Source organism: Amphiprion ocellaris, chromosome 16 (genome assembly GCF_022539595.1).
Source record: "Amphiprion ocellaris isolate individual 3 ecotype Okinawa chromosome 16, ASM2253959v1, whole genome shotgun sequence".
In the NCBI taxonomy this organism is placed as follows: domain Eukaryota; kingdom Metazoa; phylum Chordata; class Actinopteri; family Pomacentridae; genus Amphiprion; species Amphiprion ocellaris.
Window position 1 is genome coordinate 33771428 of NC_072781.1, and position 20580 is coordinate 33792007.

Below are 20580 nucleotides of genomic sequence, written 5' to 3' on the forward strand. Positions count from 1 at the left end.
CAGTGTTTAAGTTCTAAAATCTGTGATGTTTAAAAATGCACTTTTTGAACTACATCATTTCTCAAGATAAATCATTTTGATATTTGAATGTAAGCTTTAGCTGTTAAGTTTTGTTTTGTGGTATGTTCTCTCTAAATGTGCAGGTAGATAGATGCCTTGCAGTAGATTTGCACTTGATCGCACTGTTACACAGAAACGGTGTCGCTGTTTAAAAAAGGAACAAATAGCTTTGTTGCTGAAATTTTGCACTACAATAGTGATTCTTTTAAGAAAGACACTCACTTGTTTACAAGAATATTGCACTAGAATAGTGTCACTGTTAAGAAGACACTTGTATTTGTTTACAGAAATGTTACACTGAAATATTCTGTTAAAGCACTGATTTTTGACAGATTGTGTCAGTAAAAGTGCAAAAAATAAACACTGTTTATTTTTTTCATTTAAAAATACCTTGTTTTTGTCATTAATAGTTGTATTGTGGAGTATCTTAGATTGATTTCCTGCCTAATATATCGATAATCGCTGTATCGCCATATCGTGAGATAATCGTTATCGTGAGCCTTGTATCGTGAATCGTATCGCAAAGTACCCAGAGGTTCCCACCCCTAGTTGTATATCGGTTGGTGGTTAATGATCTCCAACCAGAGCTCACATGTTTAAAACAAACTGAGACTGGAACATTTTCAGTGAAATATGTATAATACATTCTGAGCTCATATTTGGTTTATTCCTCCTTAATGAAATTTTTATGTCATTTTGTGTCTTGCTTTTGTATTTTTGTGCCTATTTTTGTTGCTTTGTGTCTCATTCATCTTGATATTGTCATTTTGCATCTAGTTTTTGTCATTTTTGGTCTTGTTTTTGTGATTCCGTGTTTATTTTTGTCATCTTCCATCTCATTTTTGTCATTTCATGTCTTGTTTGTGTCATTTTACGTCTCATTTTTGTCACGTTGTGTCCCAGTTTCATCATTTTTTTGTCTCATTTATCTCTTTTGTTTTGCATATCATTTTTTAAAAATCATTTTTGTGTCATTTTGTTTATCTTGTTTTTGTGTGTCTTTTTGGACTACATTCAGTTAATGTTAAAGCAGAGAGCACTGTTGGAGTTTAGTTAGCAGTGGGCACCACGACAAAGACTAATGAGAAAGTTAATGACCCTTAGTATCTTGTTTTAAGCATTTTGTTTTTGATAATCAATTTTTTGTCATTTTGCTTCTAGTTTGTCATTTTTTGTCTTTAATTTTGTGATTCTGTCTCTTTTTGTCATGTCTTGTTTTAGTCATTTTATATCTAATTTTTCTCATGTGTGTCTCTTTTGTTTTGCATGTAATTTTTTTGATTTTAGATGTCATTTTTTGTGTCATATTGTCAATATTATGTTCTAGTTTTTAAAGTCTTTATCCCAGTCTTTTAACTTTTTTACGACAAGTACGGTGGGATTGAACCTTTGATGTCGTACATTTACAATAAAGACTTTCCATATTCTATATATTCAATTTGTCTTATTTTGTTCATGTTTTGTGTTTTCTTTTTTCTCAGATTCCTCATATAGTGTAACATCTGGTTGTTTTTATTTTGTCTCTTTTGTCCTGTTTTTGTCATTTTGTGTTAAATGCTGATGAGCAAAGACTCCTAAAATAAAATACAACTTTACGATTATTCAGTTACAGGTTTTTAATGTTATTTTACACTACATATGTAAATTCTGTTTTTGTAACTGAACAATTCAATTTTTCATACATCCAGAAAGCAACCATTAAAATGATGGCAGTTCTTCTGCACGTTTGTTGGACCAACAGTGGATTTAAAACCACCAGAATGAATTCCTGAACGAGTCAAAGAGAAAACAGCAGTATGACGGAGGAAACTTCACTGACTGAACAGAAACAGGAAGAAGGACTGGATAAACACCAGGAGGAGAGGAAGAAGAAGCAGGAAGACCAGCAAATAAACAGACTGAAGCAGAAGACCAACAATAGGAACTGAAAAGCAGAAAACCATCAGAAAACACAACATTTCTTTACGTTGAAGTAAAGAAACTCTTCAGACAGAGCTCTGGGCATGACCCTCAGTGTCTCAGTTTAGTCATTCTGTGTCTTTATTTTGTGTATTTGTGTCTATCTTTGTTGCTTTCTATCTTGTTCATCTAGTTTTTATCATTTTGCATCTAGTTTTTGTCATTTTTGGTTTTGTTTTAGTAATTCTGTGTCTTGTTTTTTGTTATTTTACGTCTTATATTTGTCATGTTGTGTCTCAGTTTCATCATTTTTTGTCTCATTTATCTCTGTTCTTTTGTTTTGCATCTAATTTTTATGATTTGGGGTCTCATTTTCGTGTCATTTCGTTTCTCGCTGAACTAATTTTTAGATTTTTGTCATTTTGTGTCTTGATTTTGTATTTCTGCATCTATTTGTGTTGCTTTGTATCTCGTTCAGCTTGTTTTGGTCATTTTGCTTCTATTTTCTGTCATTTCTGGTCTTGTTTTTGTGATTCTGTGTCTTGTTTTTGTCGTTTTGTCTCTCATTTATCTCACTCTAGTGGTTTTGTGTCTCTCTGAGTTTAGCTAGAATCGGGTTTTTACGGTTTGTTCCTCTGATAAACGGCGTCGTTTAGATGAATTTAAAACCTAAAGCCTTCCACCTCCTACAGTTTTATTAAACCACACTCAGAAAGCAGGACTGGATGAGGAGGAGAAGTTTTCCTGCTGACGCTCTGCAGAATGAGGACAAGGAGGCAGGAGACGAGGAGGAGGAAGGAAAGGAAAGGAAGGAGGAGTCCTGATGTGAACCGGTCCTCTCGGTGGACGGCGGCATTAGCCATGCCTTTTAGAGGACTAATTTAAGTTTGCATGGGAAACCAGCAGATTAATCTTTTACAACACATGCTCTGCAGTTTAATAAGCTCTGGAGATATCAGACTTAAAAGGGAACGAGCACCAAGAAGCCCTTTTCTTTGTAGAGCCAGAAGAATCTCCTGCTGGATGGGAAAATGTGAAGGTGGATAAACACTCTGGGCTGCGGCTGATAATGACGACAGCATTAAATAGTTAATCTGGGCCGTCTGATAGGGAGGAGGAGGCCCAGGGGAGGAGAGAAGGTATTAATAGTTAATAGGTTGAGTGTTTGCTGCTGTTTGATAAGCAGACGGCACCTAAAGAGCTGATAAACTTCCTCATTACATCCCATTCTTCTGCTGCTTTTCCCACATTCCTGCCTCCGTCCTCGTCATCCGCCGCTCAGCGACGTGAAGGGAGGAATAAAAAAGCAAACCGAAAGGAGAAGCTATCAAAGAGAATACTGAGCTCAACCAGCGGCGTTATTCCCACATCCGCCGCTGCATTATTCATAAAACCAACAACACCGGGAGGCGAAAAGTTCCCACAACAAAACACAAATCTGATTTATGGCAGATCCTGAACGCGTCGCGATCACTCAGAGAGGCTGTTTGCATCCATCATTGATGATATCTTCATGAGAAAAACAACGACGCTGTGGCTGCAAGGCGTCTCTTAAAGTAGAGTTCAAGTACAAACCTGCTGCAGAAAGGAGAGTTTAGCTGAAAAAAATACAGATACAGATACATATACAGATCCAGCTAAACTCCTATTACTACTAGTATAATTTTTTACCTCATTTTTGTGTCATTTTGTCTCTTGTTTTACTCGTGTTGTGTCTTTTTGGACTACATTCAGTTCATGTTAAAGCAGAGAGCATTGTGGGAGTTTAGCAGCAATGGGCACCATGACAAAGACTTCTGAGGAGGTTAATGACCCTCAGTGTCTGGGTTTAATCATTTTATTTCTCATTAGTAGCATTTTTTTGTTTTATGTTTTTCATCAGTTTCTCTCACTTATCTTTTTGTTTTGTTTTGCATCTAATTTTTATGATTCTGAGTCTCATTTTTGTGTCATTTTGTTTCTCGCTGAACTCATTTTTTGTTGTTTTATGTCTCATTTTTGTCATTTTGTGTCTTTGTTTTGTATTTTTGTGTGCTTTGTGTCTCGTTCATCTAGTTTTTATCATTTTGCCTTTATTTTCCGTCATTTCTGGTCATGTTTTTTTTTTTTTTGATTGTCTTGTTTTTGCAGACAATCTTTTTTTGCAGGACAAAAAAATTAAAAACTAACCAGAGAAAATATCAGGAAAAAGTTTAATTTTTTTGGCCAATTTAATTTCATTAAAACTGTAATATTATAGTGGATGCTGCAAAGGAATGAATCAATATTTATTCTGTGTTTATTTTATGTGAATATTATTTATAGTTTTAACCTGTTTTATTAAGATTATTATATAAATGTGTGTTTAGATATTATTTTCTAGATGTGTAAATATCTCATCAATATACATTTTTGTTTAAATAAATTTTCATTACTTTTATGTTATTTTATTCTTTCTACAGTTATTTTAATTCTTCTCTTTCTTTATTCCCAGGGTGACACCAACAAAAGCCCTGTCAGAAATCATCAGTCATATAAATGAACTCACCCAGGATGGTGAGGATGCAGAGCAGGATGGCGATCAGAGCGTGGACACTGACTCCCATCCTCCGAGCTCCAGCTTTACACTGAACAGGAATCCTTCTGGCATCACAGCGACACGACTGAAACAATGAACCCATCAATCAATCAATCAACCAATCAATCAATCCATCAACCAATCAATCAACTAACCCTTCAATCCATCAACCAATCAATCCATCAACCAATCAATCAATCAACCCATCAATCCAATCAATCCATCAACCAATCAATCCATCAACCAATCAATCCATCAACCCATCAACCAATCAGAATGTATGTGTCGCTACAGAGCCTCTAAAAGTTTCCCTTTAATGACTTAATCTAATTTAGTCATTTGACAAGAATTCACATGAAAACATTCATTCATGTAAAAATGATGCTGCCACCACCGTGCTTCAAATCATGATGCTGCCACCACCGTGCTTCAAATCATGATGCTGCCACCACCGTGCTTCAAATCATGATGCTGCCACCACCGTGCTTCACATCATGATGCTGCCACCACCGTGCTTCACATCATGATGCTGCCACCACCGTGCTTCACATCATGATGCTGCCACCACCGTGCTTCAAATCATGATGCTGCCACCACCGTGCTTCAAATCATGATGCTGCCACCACCGTGCTTCACATCATGATGCTGCCACCACCGTGCTTCACATCATGATGCTGCCACCACCGTGCTTCAAATCATGATGCTGCCACCACCGTGCTTCAAATCATGATGCTGCCACCACCGTGCTTCAAATCATGATGCTGCCACCACCATGCTTCATATCATGATGCTGCCACCACCGTGCTTCACATCATGATGCTGCCACCACCATGCTTCACATCATGATGCTGCCACCACCATGCTTTATATCATGATGCTGCCACCACCATGCTTCACATCATGATGCTGCCACCACCATGCTTCACATCATGATGCTGCCACCACCGTGCTTCGCAGTGGGGATGGTGTGTTTGTGATGATGTTCAGTGTTTGGTGTCCATCAAACATATCATCTAATCAGAGGAGTTATAGGAGTCTTGGTGTTCTTGGTGTCTGTTTTTAATTGAACCTAAAACCCATTTTTATGTAAATTCTTGTCAATAAACCAAATCAAACGGACTGATTGATTCTCAGATGGACCAATAGACAGTGATTCCTCATCGACTATCTGAAGCTGAGACAGAAACAAACCTTGATGGCCAGTTTAGTAACGCTGGACTGGATTGGCTGTCCTCCGTCGCTGATGCGTACGTCCACACTGTAGTCTTTGGGGTCGTCCAGACTGAACGGACCCTGTTTGACCAAGATATCTGCCGAGCCGTCTGCAGGAAGAAGAAGAAGAAGAGGAAGAAGAAGATCATAACCTGCTCTGACATCAAATCTATTTGTGTGGAACCTGAGAATAATATGTGTGATTTCCTGTTTCTGAGATAAGAACATAAAGCAGAACGATGATTAACGTCACTTTGCTGCATTTAGAGTCTTCACGGATTAGAGATGATCAGAGATGATTCGAGATGATTGGAGATGATTGCAGCTCATTAAAAACCTGCAGAAACAGATCCTACGGGGAGCTTAGTTAATGTTCAAACATCTCCAGAAGTTTCCTTCCAGATGATGGAGGAGCTTTTCTCCTGAGAGGAACACAATAGCAGGAAGAACCTGCAGAACAATGAGGTGTCCTACAGCAGTAAATTCTACTGTAACTCTACAGCAGTAGATTCTACTGTAACTCCTCTATAGCAGTAAATTCTACTGTAACTCTACAGCAGTAGATTCTACTGTAACTCTTCTACAGCAGTAAATTCTACTGTAACTCTTCTACAGCAGTAGATTCTACTGTAACTCCTCTATAGCAGTAAATTCTACTGTAACTCTACAGCAGTAGATTCTACTGTAACTCTTCTACAGCAGTAGATTCTACTGTAACTCTTCTACAGCAGTAGATTCTACTGTAACTCTACAGCAGTAGATTCTACTGTAACTCTTCTACAGCAGTAGATTCTACTGTAACTCTTCTACAGCAGTAGATTCTACCGTAACTCTTCTACAGCAGTAGATTCTACTGTAACTCTACAGCAGTAGATTCTACTGTAACTCCTCTATAGCAGTAAATTCTACTGTAACTCTACAGCAGTAGATTCTACTGTAACTCTTCTACAGCAGTAGATTCTACTGTAACTCTTCTACAGCAGTAGATTCTACTGTAACTCTACAGCAGTAGATTCTACTGTAACTCTTCTACAGCAGTAAATTCTACTGTAACTCTACAGCAGTAGATTCTACTGTAACTCTTCTACAGCAGTAAATTCTACTGTAACTCTACAGCAGTAGATTCTACTGTAACTCTTCTACAGCAGTAAATTCTACTGTAACTCTACAGCAGTAGATTCTACTGTAACTCTTCTACAGCAGTAAATTCTACTGTAACTCTTCTACAGCAGTAAATTCTACTGTAACGCTACAGCAGTAAATTCCACGGTTTTCCACGGCAGCTTCATGGAAACATCAAATCCAAGGAAGGAATCGAACAAACAAAACCAGAAGATCACAACAACGTGGTGTCTGTTTGTGGTTTTCTGTCTTTTTATGGTCTTTGTGACTTTTGTGTCTTTTTTATGGACTTTTTATGGTCTTTGTGTCTTTTTTTTAATAGTCTTTTTGTGTCTTTTGTGTCTTTTTATGTTTTTTTTATGGTCTTCTTGTGTCTTTTTATGGTCTTTTTGTGTTTTTTGTGTCTTTTTTATGGTCTTTGTGTCTTTCTGTGTCTTTTTTATGGTCTTTTTGTTTCTTTTTTATGGTCTTTTTGTTTCTTTTTTATGGTCTTTTTGTGTCTTTTTATGGTCTTTCTGTGTCTTTTTTATGGTCTTTTTGTGCCTTTTTATGGTGTTTTTGTCTTTTTATGGTCTTTTTGTGGCTTTTTTATGGTGTTTTTGTCTTTTTATGGTCTTTTTGTGCCTTTTGTGTCTTTTTTGCGTCTTTTATGGTCTTTTTGTGTCTTTTATGGTCTTTTTGTGTTTTTTGTGTCTTTTTTATGGTCTTTTTGTTTCTTTTTTGTGGGCTTTTTGTGTCTTTTTATGGTCCTTCTGTGTCTTTTTGTGCGTTTTTTATGGTGTTGTTGTTTTTTTATGGTCTGTGTCTTTTTTATAGTCTTTTTGTCTTTTTGTGTCTTTTTTATGGACTTTTTATGGTCTTTCTGTGTCTTTTTTATGGTCTTTTTGTGGCTTTTTTATGGTGTTTTTGTCTTTTTATGGTCTTTTTGTGCCTTTTGTGTCTTTTTTGTGTCTTTTATGGTCTTTTTGTGTCTTTTATGGTCTTTTTGTGTTTTATAGTCTTTGTGTGTCTTTTTTATGGTCTTTTGTGTCTTTTATGGTCTTTTTTTGTGTCTTTGTGTCTTTTTTATTGTATTTTTGTGTCTTTTTACAATATTTTTTGTGTCTTCTTGCATCATCTTGTGTAACGTTTGTCATTTTGTGGTCATTTTGTGTCTTTTTGTGTCTTTCTTTCGATTTTGTGGTCAAATTTGATCTTTCTGTGGTTACTTTCTGTCTTTGTGGTCATTTTGTCATTTCGTTGTGGTTTTGTGTCGGTTTTGGTTGTTTTGGCTCTCTGTCGTCATTTTGTGTGTTTTTCAGTGGGTTTTTTGTTCTTTTTTGTGTTTGATTTGTATCTTTTTATGGTTTAATGTGTTTGTCATTTTGTGTGTTTTTGAGTTTTGGGAGGAATTTTTTTTATTGTTCTTTGTGTGTTTTTGTGTCTCTGTTGTTATTTTGTCTGTCTTTGACAATTTTTTGTGTATTTTTATGGTTCATTGTGTAGTTTTGTGTCTCTGTGTTTTCGTTTTGTGTGTTTTTGAGTTGTTTGGGGTACTCTTTATGTTCTTTGTGTGTTTTTTGTGTCTCTATGTTGTCATTTTGTCTGTTTTTGACTATTTTTGCATATTTTTTATGATTCTTTGTGTTTTGTGTGTCTTTTTGTTATCATTTAGTGTCTCTGGGTTGTGGTTTCCTATCTTTGTGTTGTGATTTTCTGTCTCTGTTTAGATCTTTCAGTCCTGCTGTCTATCTCCTGCAGCCTCCCGTTGTCTCTGATGAAGAAACGTCCTCCGTGTTTGTGACTCTTTAAAGCTCGACGTTGTGAGACGTGAAGGTGTGAAGACACGACGGACACACAGTTGAAGCTGAATAAATCATGACTCAGACGAGTTTCTGGTTTTAAAGCTTCAATCCTGCATCAATATTTCACCGGCCGTCACTCTGAGCTCCGTTCAGATTTGAAGAGCGTCGAGGAGGATTTTGGAGAGACGATGATGGAGGTCTGACGCTGAAGATCTGCTTCTGATCCAGCTTTTATTCCAGCTTTTATTCCAGCTGTCCTCATTCTCTCTTTATCAGTCATCGTCCTCTTCTGATATTAACGTTAAATATCAGGAAATATCCAACCTTCCATCATTAGAAAACATTTTCTGTCCTTCAGTATTTAGTTAATATTTAACAAAATATAAAATTTTATTAAGAGAAAATAATCATTTCATGTAAATAAAAAAAAAAAAAAAAAAAAAAAAAAAACATTTTGGACAAATTTAGACCAACAGGAGATGAATTCATGCCTAAATCGTATTTATTTTGTGGTGAAATCTATCCTGCAACCCTAAAAAAATTTTAATTTAAAAATGTGAATTTTTTTTACATCTCTGAAGAGCTTCAGTGGGACGTCCAGATGTTAAACAGCAGCAACATCTGGAAATTAAAGCAAAGACTTACTGCCGAAGTCTCTGATGGAGAAGTTGGAACTTTCTGAGGCCAAAGCGAAGGAGAAGGAAGCCGGGCGGTCGTCTTTATCTGAGGCCCGAAGAGTCCCGATCACCTGAGACACCAGGAACAGGAAGTAAGAGACAAGGAATAAAAAATAAGAGACAAGAGATAAAAAATAAGAGACAAGGAATAAAAAATAAGAGACAAGAATTTCGAAGTAAGAAATACAAAATAAGAGAAAAGAAATAAAAAATAAAAGCCAAGAAATAAAAGATAAGAGACAAGGAATTAGAAATAAAAAAGACAAAAGGAACAAGAAATAAGAAATAAAAAAATTAAAAATAAGATACAACAAAATTTAAAAAAATAAAATATGAAACAAGGAATAAAAATAAGAAACAAGAAAAAAAAACAAATAAAAATAAGAAAAAGGGAACAAGAAATAAAAAATAAAAATATGAAACAAGGAATAAAAATAAACAAGAAATAACAAGAAATAAAAAAACATAAGAAAAAGAAACAAAAAAATTAAACAGAATCAAAATAAAAAACAACACTAAGAAATGAAAAATGAAAAATATGAAACAAGGAATAAGAAATAAAAACAAGAAATTAAAAAAGAAATAAAAATAAGAAATAAAAAAACAAGAAACAAGAAATAAAAATAAGAAATAAGAAACAAGGTAAAAGTTTTCTGAGAATAAACCTGTAGATGCAGGAAGTCTGAATATAAATGAAGAACAGTTCAGGTTAGATGTTACTGTGAACAGAAATCATTAAAATTAAACTTTTATTTAAATGTTAGAAAGTTAAATCTACTCCTCACAGATTCTAACTTCCACTGACTCCAGCTGCTTTTATTTCTTTCTGTAAGTAAAAGACAAAAATTCTGAAGCTTTTTAAGCTCCTGAACCTGAAACTGAAGAATTCAAAACGTTTGAAATTCAAACCGAGTCCAGAAAAAACTGTTTTAATGTTTGATCAACACGGAATGTTTCCCAGGAGTCCTCAGGAGATTTAATAAGTGGAATGAAAACCTTCTGCAGACGTTTCTGTCTCTTTCTACTGCTTCTGTGTCGCTGCTTTCTGCTCTATTCTGGAGTTTTAGATTAAAAAAGAACCACAGTGAGTTAAAATGAGACTGAAATGGTTCTAAAATCCTTTTTTCTCACCGTCTTGGTGGCATCGTTCTCACATACGAAGATCTCGTCCACAGAAAGCTCCGGCTGGTTGTCGTTCACGTCCTGAATGATGATGTTGACTTTAACGAAGGACTCCAGACCTGCAGAGGAAGATAAGAGTTAAAAGAGAAAAGAATCAGAGGAAACAGGCAGATAATCAGAGTTAAAACAGAGAAAATCAGAGGAAACAATCAGTAAAAAATCCCATTAAACTGATTCATGTTTTTATCTGAGACACAAAAACGAAGCAGAAAACTATTTAACCCCATGAACAGATTTATTCTTTAAAAAGACGCATTCTTTAAGTTTAAAGAATCACTTTAGTCAGATTAAAGCCCATAAACTGATTATTCTTACACTAATATGTAATTATACAAATATTTATTCTATAAAAGCATCACTTTAATCACAGTTTGGAAAAGTTTCACGTCTTTGTCTTTCAGTCATTTTTTATTTTTGGCAAATTTTGAATGAATTTTTAACAAATTTTGATTCATTTTGGACAATTTTTCATTTTATTTTGGACAATTTCACATCATTGTTGCTGCATTTTTGGACATTATTACTCCTCAAATGAACATGGAGGTACGTTTGTCCATGTGTCCGTCTCTGAGGACTGAGCAGCCTTGGAGGAGGACTGAGCTCTGAGTGATCCTCTAGTTTATTATTAAATCCTCTCACATAGAATATGGACAGAAAGTTCCTTTGTTCAGATCTATATTTTCCGTCTGATTCCTGATCGGATCATTTCTGTCTGAGGTTATTTTTGACCACTTTAAAGCTTCGTCTCCGTTTGTTTCATGTTCTGTTTTAGAACTATGGTTAGTTCAGATCCATACGGAGCCTCTAAATAGATCCTTCATCCACAGACTCTAAAAATACTGAGTTTGGTTTGAAGCTGAGAATAAAGAACAGGTAATGATGATTAATGATGATTCTAAACAGGCTGACCAGGTGAGACGAGTTCAGCTGGAAAGAAACCTCTAAAGAACCAGAAAAGAACCTTTCTGGTTTATGATTTGCTGTCCAGAAGAAACAGTTCTAATGTGGAATCATCACAGAATGTTTTCCAGGAGTCCTCAAGTGTCGGAATAACTGCAATAAAAAAAATGTTCTCCAGATGTTTCTGTCTCTTTTTACTGCTTCTGCGTCTCTTTAGGACAGATTCTCCTCTTTTTCTGTCATTTTGTTTGTTATTTTTCATGTTTTATGTCTCTGATGTCTCTCTTTAGAACAGTTTTGATTTATTTTCTTTAGCATTATGTCTCATTGTTGTTGTTTCACGTCTCCTTCAAACAGTTTTGTCTAATTTCTGTCATTCAGTTTGGTGTTTCTCTGGACTTGTGTTGTTTTATGGCTCATTTTCTGTCCATTTCTACCATCTTCTGTTTCAGTTTTCTCATGTTGTGTCGTGCTTTTTTTTTTTTTGCGTCTCCTTGTGTCCAAATCGTAGCGTTAACAGGTTATTAAAGCTCTAAACATAGCGCTAACAGGTTATTAAAGCTCTAAACGTAGCGCTAACAGGTTATTAAAGCTCTAAATGTAGCGCTAACAGGTTATTATTAAAGCTCTAAACGTAGTGCTAACAGGTTATTAAAGCTCTAAACTTAGTGCTAACAGGTTATTAAAGCTCTAAACTGATTGCTAACAGGTTATTAAAGCTCTAAACGTAGTGCTAACAGGTTATTAAAGCTCTAAACGTAGCGCTAACAGGTTATTAAAGCTCAAAATGTAGCGCTAACAGGTTATTAAAGCTCTAAACGTAGCGCTAACAGGTTATTAAAGCTCTAAACTTACTGCTAACAGGTTATTAAAGCTCTAAACGTAGCGCGAACAGGTTATTAAAGCTCTAAATGTAGCGCTAACGGGTTATTAAAGCTCTCATTGTAGGGCTAACAGGTAATTAAAGCTCTAAACGTACCGGTGGGCTCCTCCTGGGCTTTGACCTGGAACATGTGCGTGGCCTCCAGCTCTCGGTCGAGTCTCCTCAGGGTGGACAGCTGGCCGGTCAGAGGGTTGATGGAGATGGGACAGTCCTTGTCCAGGATGGAGTATCTGAGGAGGAAATGCCGTCAGCTCCTCTTAGATTCTCACTTTCTGTCATTACTCTGGGAGCTCGTCTTACCGGATACTTTTGGCAGCTTTGTCTGGATCTCTAGCTGAGATGGACCCGATGTTGTTGACGTTCATCTCCTCCATCACGGTGAAGGTGTAGATGGACTGAGAGAAGACCGGAGGCTCATCTACGTCCAGCACCTTGATGTTCACCTGGAAATTCAAACACATCAGTCAGAATGAAGATAAAAACTGCTGTTGAATCATCTCAAGACCAAAACTAAAGACGTGTTCAATTATTAGAAATCAACATTTAATTATTTATGAGAATATTTATTTATTGATTAGAGATGAGCTGTTTTTGCAGGAATTATATATATGCATGTTTTTAAATTTTTTACATATTTTTTTCAATTCTTTACATTTATACTTTAAACTTTATATTTTAGTTTTTTAACATATTTTTCAGGTTTTTAAAATATTTTTTATGTTATTTTTTTTTAACATATTTTACTATTTTAAAAATATTGTTTTTGTTTTCTATACATATTTTGTCACTTTTTTAGACATGTTCTTTCAGGGTTTTTTCTTTTTAACATTTTTTGCTGGTTTTTTATGCATAGTATCTGTTTTTTTAACATAATTTTTCTGTATTTTTACATATTTTTTCAGTTATTTAGACATTCTTCTTTTATTTTATCTTTTTTTTAGAATTTTTTCTGTTTATTTCAACATATTCTTTCAGTTTTTTATTACATTTGTTGTTAGTATTTTTTCTGCTTTTTTTTTTAACATAACTATTCAGGTTTTAGACACATTTTTTAGTGTTTTTTACCAATCTGTTCTGCTTTCTTTCATATTTTTTATTTATTTATTTATTTATTTTACATTTCTTACATATTTTCAAGGTTTCTGAAAACTTTTTTTTACATATTTGTTTTGTAAACATTATTTTAGTTTTTTATATATATTTTTCTGTTTTTAAAAAAACATTTTTCAGGTTTTTTTTTACATTCTTCATGTTTTGTTAGTTTTTTTGCATATTTTTCTGACATGTTCTTTTGGGAGAGGTTGTACATTTTGGGGTTTTTTTTGTTTTTTTTTTTTTACATATTTTGCCAGGTTTTGTTTGTTTTTTCACATTTTTTATTAGTTTTTTAAACATATTTTTTCAATTTTTTTTGCTTCTTTGTTCTGGTTTCTTACATATTCTTTCAGTGTTTTCTTGACAATTTTTTGGTTTGGTTTTTTCATCAAAATGTCTTTTTTCTGCGTGTTTCAGTTTAAAAGTTTACGATAAAGAAAATATTTTCTCCAGACAGATTCTGTAAAAACTCATATTTGATCATTTATGTTGAACTATTTGCATTTTTATTTAGAGGAAACACTGCCTGCATTTCAGCGGAAAACCATGAATTTATTCGTAGCGGAGTCAGTCGTATCGTCACAGTGGCTCACAGAGGTGCAGAATTTTCAAGGATTCAAGGATATTTATTGTCATTGCATTTCTGCAATGAAACTTTGTTGGCACTTCCAAAAAAACAAAAACAACATAGTATAACAAACAACAAACAGCTGTATAAAACAAGTATTAAATATATATATATACAAGTATATAGAACAAGTCAAAGTGTAGTAGTGCCATGAGGTGCAACGTCTGCTTTAAAGTGTCTGATGCAAGTAAATCAGCAAGTAAATTAGCTTTTTTACAGAATCTGGTTCAACTGAATTCCGTATTTTTAGTGATTTTTTAAAACTGACACGGAGAATAAAGTGATTTGGTTCATTTTCTGACTGAACATTAAGTTTAAAAGCTAAAAATCTGATGAGTCTTTCTGTTTTTACAGTGTCTGGCTGATAGATGGTTTTATTCTGGTGTGTCTTTTTGAACCCTGATGGAGGTTTCTGGGGTTAAAGGAGGTCCAGACTCTCCAGGTGAGGCTCACCTGTGCTGAGGTCACGGCGCTGTTCACGTTGTCGGCAGGAAATCGAAGGTTTCTCAGGTTTTCTCTGACCTGGACGGTAAAACTGTAACTGCTGGTTGTCTCAAAGTCCAGAGGCTGGAAGAGAGAAGAAGAAGAAGGAGAGTTTCTAAGTCAGATCAGACCAGGATGGAAGTTCTGAAGAACTTTAAACTCGATCAGATCAGCCGGAGGTTCTGGTGACAAATGCTGAATATTTAAAATCCTCCAAAGTACCATGAATTATTCTAACCTCAGGTCCTCTGGAGGTTTCAGAAATTAGTTTCTCTGTCTCCTCAACCTGACTCATGTACAGGAAACAACAATAGAACACAAAACAACCATAAAATACCGTAATTTCCAGACTATTGAGCGCACCTGAATATAAGCCGCACCCACTAAATTTAAAAAGAAAAACATTTTTGTACATATATAAGCCGCAGGTGTCTATAAGCCGCAGGTGTCCACGTTGTAACATGAGATATTTACACAGAAAGATTTTTCTAACTTCTAAGTAAATAAATACTTTTTTCCAAACAGTGCCTGTAACACAGCAGTACAACGCACTGAGTCAGATCGTCACGCTGCCGACTCCAACGTCTCACCATGGATTCATTGATGCCAAGCTGACATGCAGCAGCTCTGTTTCCTTCTTCGACAGGCAGATCGATTACCTTTAACTCAGAAGCTGCATCATACGCTATACTGCCTTTGCATTGCGTAGCTAGACAGCTAGCTAACATTCTCAAGTCTTTAAATAATCACACAGGGCTTGCTTTTTCTGTGCTTTACTTCAGCTTGACTTGGACCAATAGTGTAAAAAGACAAATAATCTCCAAGGCAGAAGCGTTGTGAAACATTAGCAACAAAGGTGAATTAGCTGTGTCCGTTGGCTGTCGGCTCCACATGAGAGACGAAGCTAACAGGAAAAAGGTCAGAGCGGTGAGAGACACCAAACTAGAATGAAAGCACTCACTCTGACGCTGTTTTAAAAACCCAACTGAAAATCAACTTTTAACTTATACACTTAACCTTAAAGACAGCACATACGCATTTCTTTGTGTGTTTTCCATGATGAGGGTGTGTGCATGAAGCCAAAATGACTGATCAGAAGAATTTAGTGAGTGTGTTTGATTTAATTCAAACAGTTTCATTGGTTCACTGTGACCTGTTCGGTAATTTCATTGGTCTGATGTGACGAGGCTAAACGTATTGACGGCATGAAGTTCGCCATAAAAATCTCTACATTATCCGCATCGTTGTATAAGCCGCAGGGTTCAAAGCGTGAGAAAAAAGTAGCGGCTTATAGTCCGGAAATTACGGTACACAAAACAACCATAAAAAGACACAAAACAGCCATAAAAAGACACAAAACAACCATAAAAAGACACAAACAATCATAAAAAGACTTAAAAACATGCCTCCGTACTTCACTGTCAGGACCATGCATCCACTGTGGAAGTCCTGGTCAGGTTCTCACCAAACATGTTGGACAATTTTTTTTCCATTGTGAAGTCATTTTGGACAAATTCTGGGTAATTTTTGGAAAATTGTGATTCATTTTTGGAAAATTCTTCTGATATTTTGGGCAAATATTGAGTCATTATAGACACATTTTAGGTCACTTGGGGAACATTTTGAATCATTCTGGACCATTTTTACTTGTTTATGACACATTTTCAGTCATTCTGGACAAATCTTTGGTAATTCTGGACTAATTCTGAATAATTTTGAACATCTCATTTTTCAGAATGTGCAGTTCTTTTCCATGTGGATCCATGATGCAGACATAGATAGACTCAGTCCTTAGGTCCAGAACTGAGAAGGTTCTGCTGTTCTCAGCTCATTTAGAAACATGTTCATCAGTTCACTGACTGGAATCACAGCTGGACTCTTTGGTTCTTTGAGTTTCTACTTTGAGGCTGAATTTTAAATGTCATCTTTATAAAGTTTTTGCTTTTAATTGAAATTATTGTGGTGTTGTGGTCAGAAATAAAGCAGCTCCTTCCTCAACAGTCTGACCTGGAGCTTCTAAAATCCTTCTGACTTTAAGCCTCCTGCTCCTGTGAAGTTAAAGCCTCTATTGTGGGATTCTCCTCCAGAGAGTTTCCACAAACAGAAGCTGGTCTTCATCACGGTTTAAGGCTTAAAGCTTCTCCTGCTGCTGATGCTTCACCTGGAGCTGCTCTCTAAAAGACTGCAGACATCTCTTCAGCTCAGATTTATTTTAGAGACACTTTCATGTGTGCAGATCTAGGAGAGCAGCTCCTGTTCTTGCTGCTGTTATCGGAGGGACGGAGCAGGTAGAACGTTCTCTAACAGGATTATCCTCAGCAGCAAGGATGCTTCAGTAAACAGCTTAGCAGGAAGACGAGCTGCAGCAGCGACCCACAGCTGGATTAGTGAGGAGAGAATCCTGCAGCTCTGAAGGCTCCATCCAGGACAGGAACCAGGAATATCTGCACCCAGCAGCAGGAAAACCCACACTGGACCCTGAAGCTTCCTCATTTCTCCAGTAATCAGAGTCCAGGTTGCAGCAAACATCTCTAAAGTCTGGATTCAGGATGTTTAGAGGCAGAATGAAAACAGATTTTAGTTCTCATCTCATGCATGTTTGGAGTTCCATCAACTTAAACCTGCGACTTTAAAGAACCTCCTTCACTTCATCTGGACTCAACAGCAGGAAGGAGCTCAGCTGCTGCTCACAGGAACATACGGGTTATTAAAATATAGAAATACTTTATACAGGTTACTAAAATATAGAAATACTTTAAATGGGTTATTAGAATATAGAATAAAATATATGAGGTCAGTAATGACCACAGTATCACAGCTGCTGCTCACAGAAACACATCATACGGGTTATTAGAATGTATAAATACTCTGATAATAATAACAATAACAATAATAATAATAATAATAATAATAATAATAATAATAATAATAATAATAATAATAATAATAATAATAATAATAATGAGCACAGTATCAGGGTGAGGGGAACACAAACTAAACTGTCATGTTACAGAATTATCAACCTTTAATTCTGCTGATGTTTTACTTTATTTTGAAAATATACAAAAACATTCATGAAGTTAGAAAAATAAACTGAAATCTGTAAAGGACCACATTTGAAAAATCTAAAATTTCTTGTTTTCTAAAGAAGTTTGATTTTTATTTGAGACGTTAAAAATGATTGGAACTTCATGGTTAATATTTATTCATCACATGTTGACCATCACGTGTTCACATCACATGTTCACCATCACGTTCACCATCGCGTGTTGATTATCACACTGACCATCACATGTTCACCATCATGTGTTCACCATCACGTGTTCACCATCACATGTTGACTATCACATGTTCACCACAACATGTTTACATCACATGTTCACCATCACATGTTCACCATCGCGTGTTGATTATCACGTTGACCATCACATGTTCACCATCACATGTTGACTATCACATGTTCACCACATGTTCACCATAACATGTTCACATCACATGTTCACCATAACATGTTCACATCACGTGTTCACCATCACATGTTCACCATCGCGTGTTGATTATCACGTTGACCATCACATGTTCACCATCACATGTTGACTATCACATGTTCACATCACATATTCACCATCACATGTTCACCATCGCGTGTTGATTATCACGTTGACATCACGAGTTCACCATCACATGTTGACTATCACATGTTCACCACATGTTCACCATAACATGTTCACATCACATGTTCACCATAACATGTTCACCATCACGTGTTCACCATCACATGTTGACTATCACATGTTCACCATCATATGTTCACCATAACATGTTCACCATCACATGTTCACCATCGCGTGTTGATCATCACGTGTTGACCATCACATGTTCACCATAATATGTTCACCATAACGTGTTCACCATAACATGTTCACCATAACATGTTCACCATAACATGTTCACCATCACATGTTCACCATCACGTGTTCACCATCACGTGTTCACCATCACGTGTTCACCATCACATGTTGACTATCACATGTTCACCATAACATGTTCACCATAACATGTTCACCATCACATGTTTACATCACGTGTTCACATCACGTGTTCACCATCACATACTGACCATCACATGTTCACCATCGCGTGTTGATCATCACATGTTTGCCATCAAATGTTGACCATCACGTGTTCACCATCACATGTTGACCATCCCGTGTCCTCCATCTCCTACCTGTCTGAGCAGCAGGTTCCCGTCCTTGCTGGGGCTGAGCTCCAGGCTGAACATCTTGCTGCTGTCTCCGTGGATGGAGAAGATGGGCTCCTTGTTCTGGATCTGGTCTCGGTCCTCCAGCTGCAGGGTTCCCATCTTCTCGTTGAGCTTGTGGTCTTCAGGAAGCTGCAGCTCGAAGGTCTCTGAGGAAGGAGAGCAGAAGCAGGTTATATTTATCTCCAGAGACCAGCAGGCTGCTGAGATGAAGCCATGGTGGACCTTACTCCTGGTGAAGGAGGCCATGTTGTCATTGGTGTCAGTGATGCTGATGCTGACCGAGGTGGTCGCCGTGCTGCCTGAAGACATCCCTCTCATGTCCTGAGCTCTGACCACCACCACGTACTGACCTCGGCTCTCCCGGTCCAGAGAGCTGATCCTGCAGCTGATCACACCTGAAACGAGGCGTCAGCGTGACTCAGAGCAGAAAACAGAAACATCTACAGAAGATACAAACACCTCCAGAAGATAGAAACATCTCCAGAAGATAGAAACATCTACAGAAGATAGAAACATCTCCAGAAGACAGAAACATCTCCAGAAGACAGAAACATCTACAGAAGATACAAACATCTACAGAAGATACAAACATCTCCAGAAGATACAAACACCTCCAGAAGATAGAAACATCTCCAGAAGATAGAAACATCTCCAGAAGATAGAAACATCTCCAGAAGATACAAACACCTCCAGAAGATAGAAACATCTACAGAAGATAGAAACATCTACAGAAGATAGAAACATCTACAGAAGATAGAAACATCTACAGAAGACAGAAACATCTCCAGAAGACAGAAACATCTACAGAAGATACAAACATCTACAGAAGATACAAACACCTCCAGCAGCTTCACCTCCACCTTCAGAACATCTACCTGTGATGCTGTCGATCTCGAAGGCCGAGACGTCTCCGTCCTGGGTCAGGGAGTAGCGTAGCTCCCCATTAGCGGTGGTCGGATCATCAGCATCGGTCGCTCTCACCTCCACCACCTTAGTTCCTGCCGGACGGAGCAAATATTAGACCTGATTAACCTGATTAATGTGATTAATCAGATTAATCTGTGGAACATAAAGACCTGCAGTTGGAACCAGAACAACACGAAGAACTCAGAGATGTCCTCTGTAGGTAGGACTAAGTTATAATGATGTAAACCAGATCAAAAAAGTAGAACTTCTGTCTAAAACCAGCTCAAAAAGATGCAAAAAACGACTAGATGAAGCAACATCACAACAAAGAGACACAAAATGAGCTGAATGAGGCGGAAACCAACACAGAAAAGATGAAAAATCACCCGGAAATGAGAAAATCTGGTCTAAAATGACAGAATTTTGCCTAAAATTACTCGAAACTTACTAAACAAAATGTTGCCAAACATTTTTTAAAAATATCTTAAATGACGTGAAATTTGTCTAAAGTGACAAAATCAAATCATCCAAATGACCAATAGATTCTCTGAAACAACTCAAAATGAGTTTAAAATGAAATGTGTTTGTTTTAGTTCCTGATCTGTTTAAAAGTTTAGCTTTAAATGTAAAAAAACACACAAAAATACCACAAAATGGTTCCAAAGATGGATGAAGGAACTGAAATGACAACAAAAAAGACACTAAAAAAGAAAAGAGCAGCGTTTTCCATCTCATCTTTCTTCACTGTTTTACCCATTTTTAATCTAAAGTCCTGCAGCTCTGAGGATCCAGAACATCATGAAGAAGGACAGAGAATGATGTAGACATCTTCTGCCAGTTAGAATGATGGAAACCAGAATAAAGAAAGTAGAATTTCTGTGTAAAACTTCCTCAAAGAGACATAAAAGAGCAACTAGATGAAGCAAAG

At 36.5% G+C, this 20580-nt stretch overlaps 1 protein-coding gene across 1 annotated transcript in view; it reads right to left on the bottom strand.

The window, feature by feature from the left end:
- Window positions 1-20580, bottom strand: part of cdh5 (cadherin 5) — a 51744-nt gene that overhangs the window by 10901 nt on the left and 20263 nt on the right. Inside the window, exons 4-13 of the mRNA XM_055018433.1 lie at window positions 19622-19744; window positions 18974-19141; window positions 18711-18892; window positions 14453-14566; window positions 12577-12719; window positions 12373-12506; window positions 10443-10552; window positions 9280-9382; window positions 5708-5838; window positions 4487-4601 (exon numbers count right to left, since the gene is read on the bottom strand). Coding sequence (XP_054874408.1) covers window positions 4487-4601; window positions 5708-5838; window positions 9280-9382; window positions 10443-10552; window positions 12373-12506; window positions 12577-12719; window positions 14453-14566; window positions 18711-18892; window positions 18974-19141; window positions 19622-19744 — 1323 coding nt within the window. The remainder of the gene's footprint in view (window positions 1-4486; window positions 4602-5707; window positions 5839-9279; window positions 9383-10442; window positions 10553-12372; window positions 12507-12576; window positions 12720-14452; window positions 14567-18710; window positions 18893-18973; window positions 19142-19621; window positions 19745-20580) is intronic.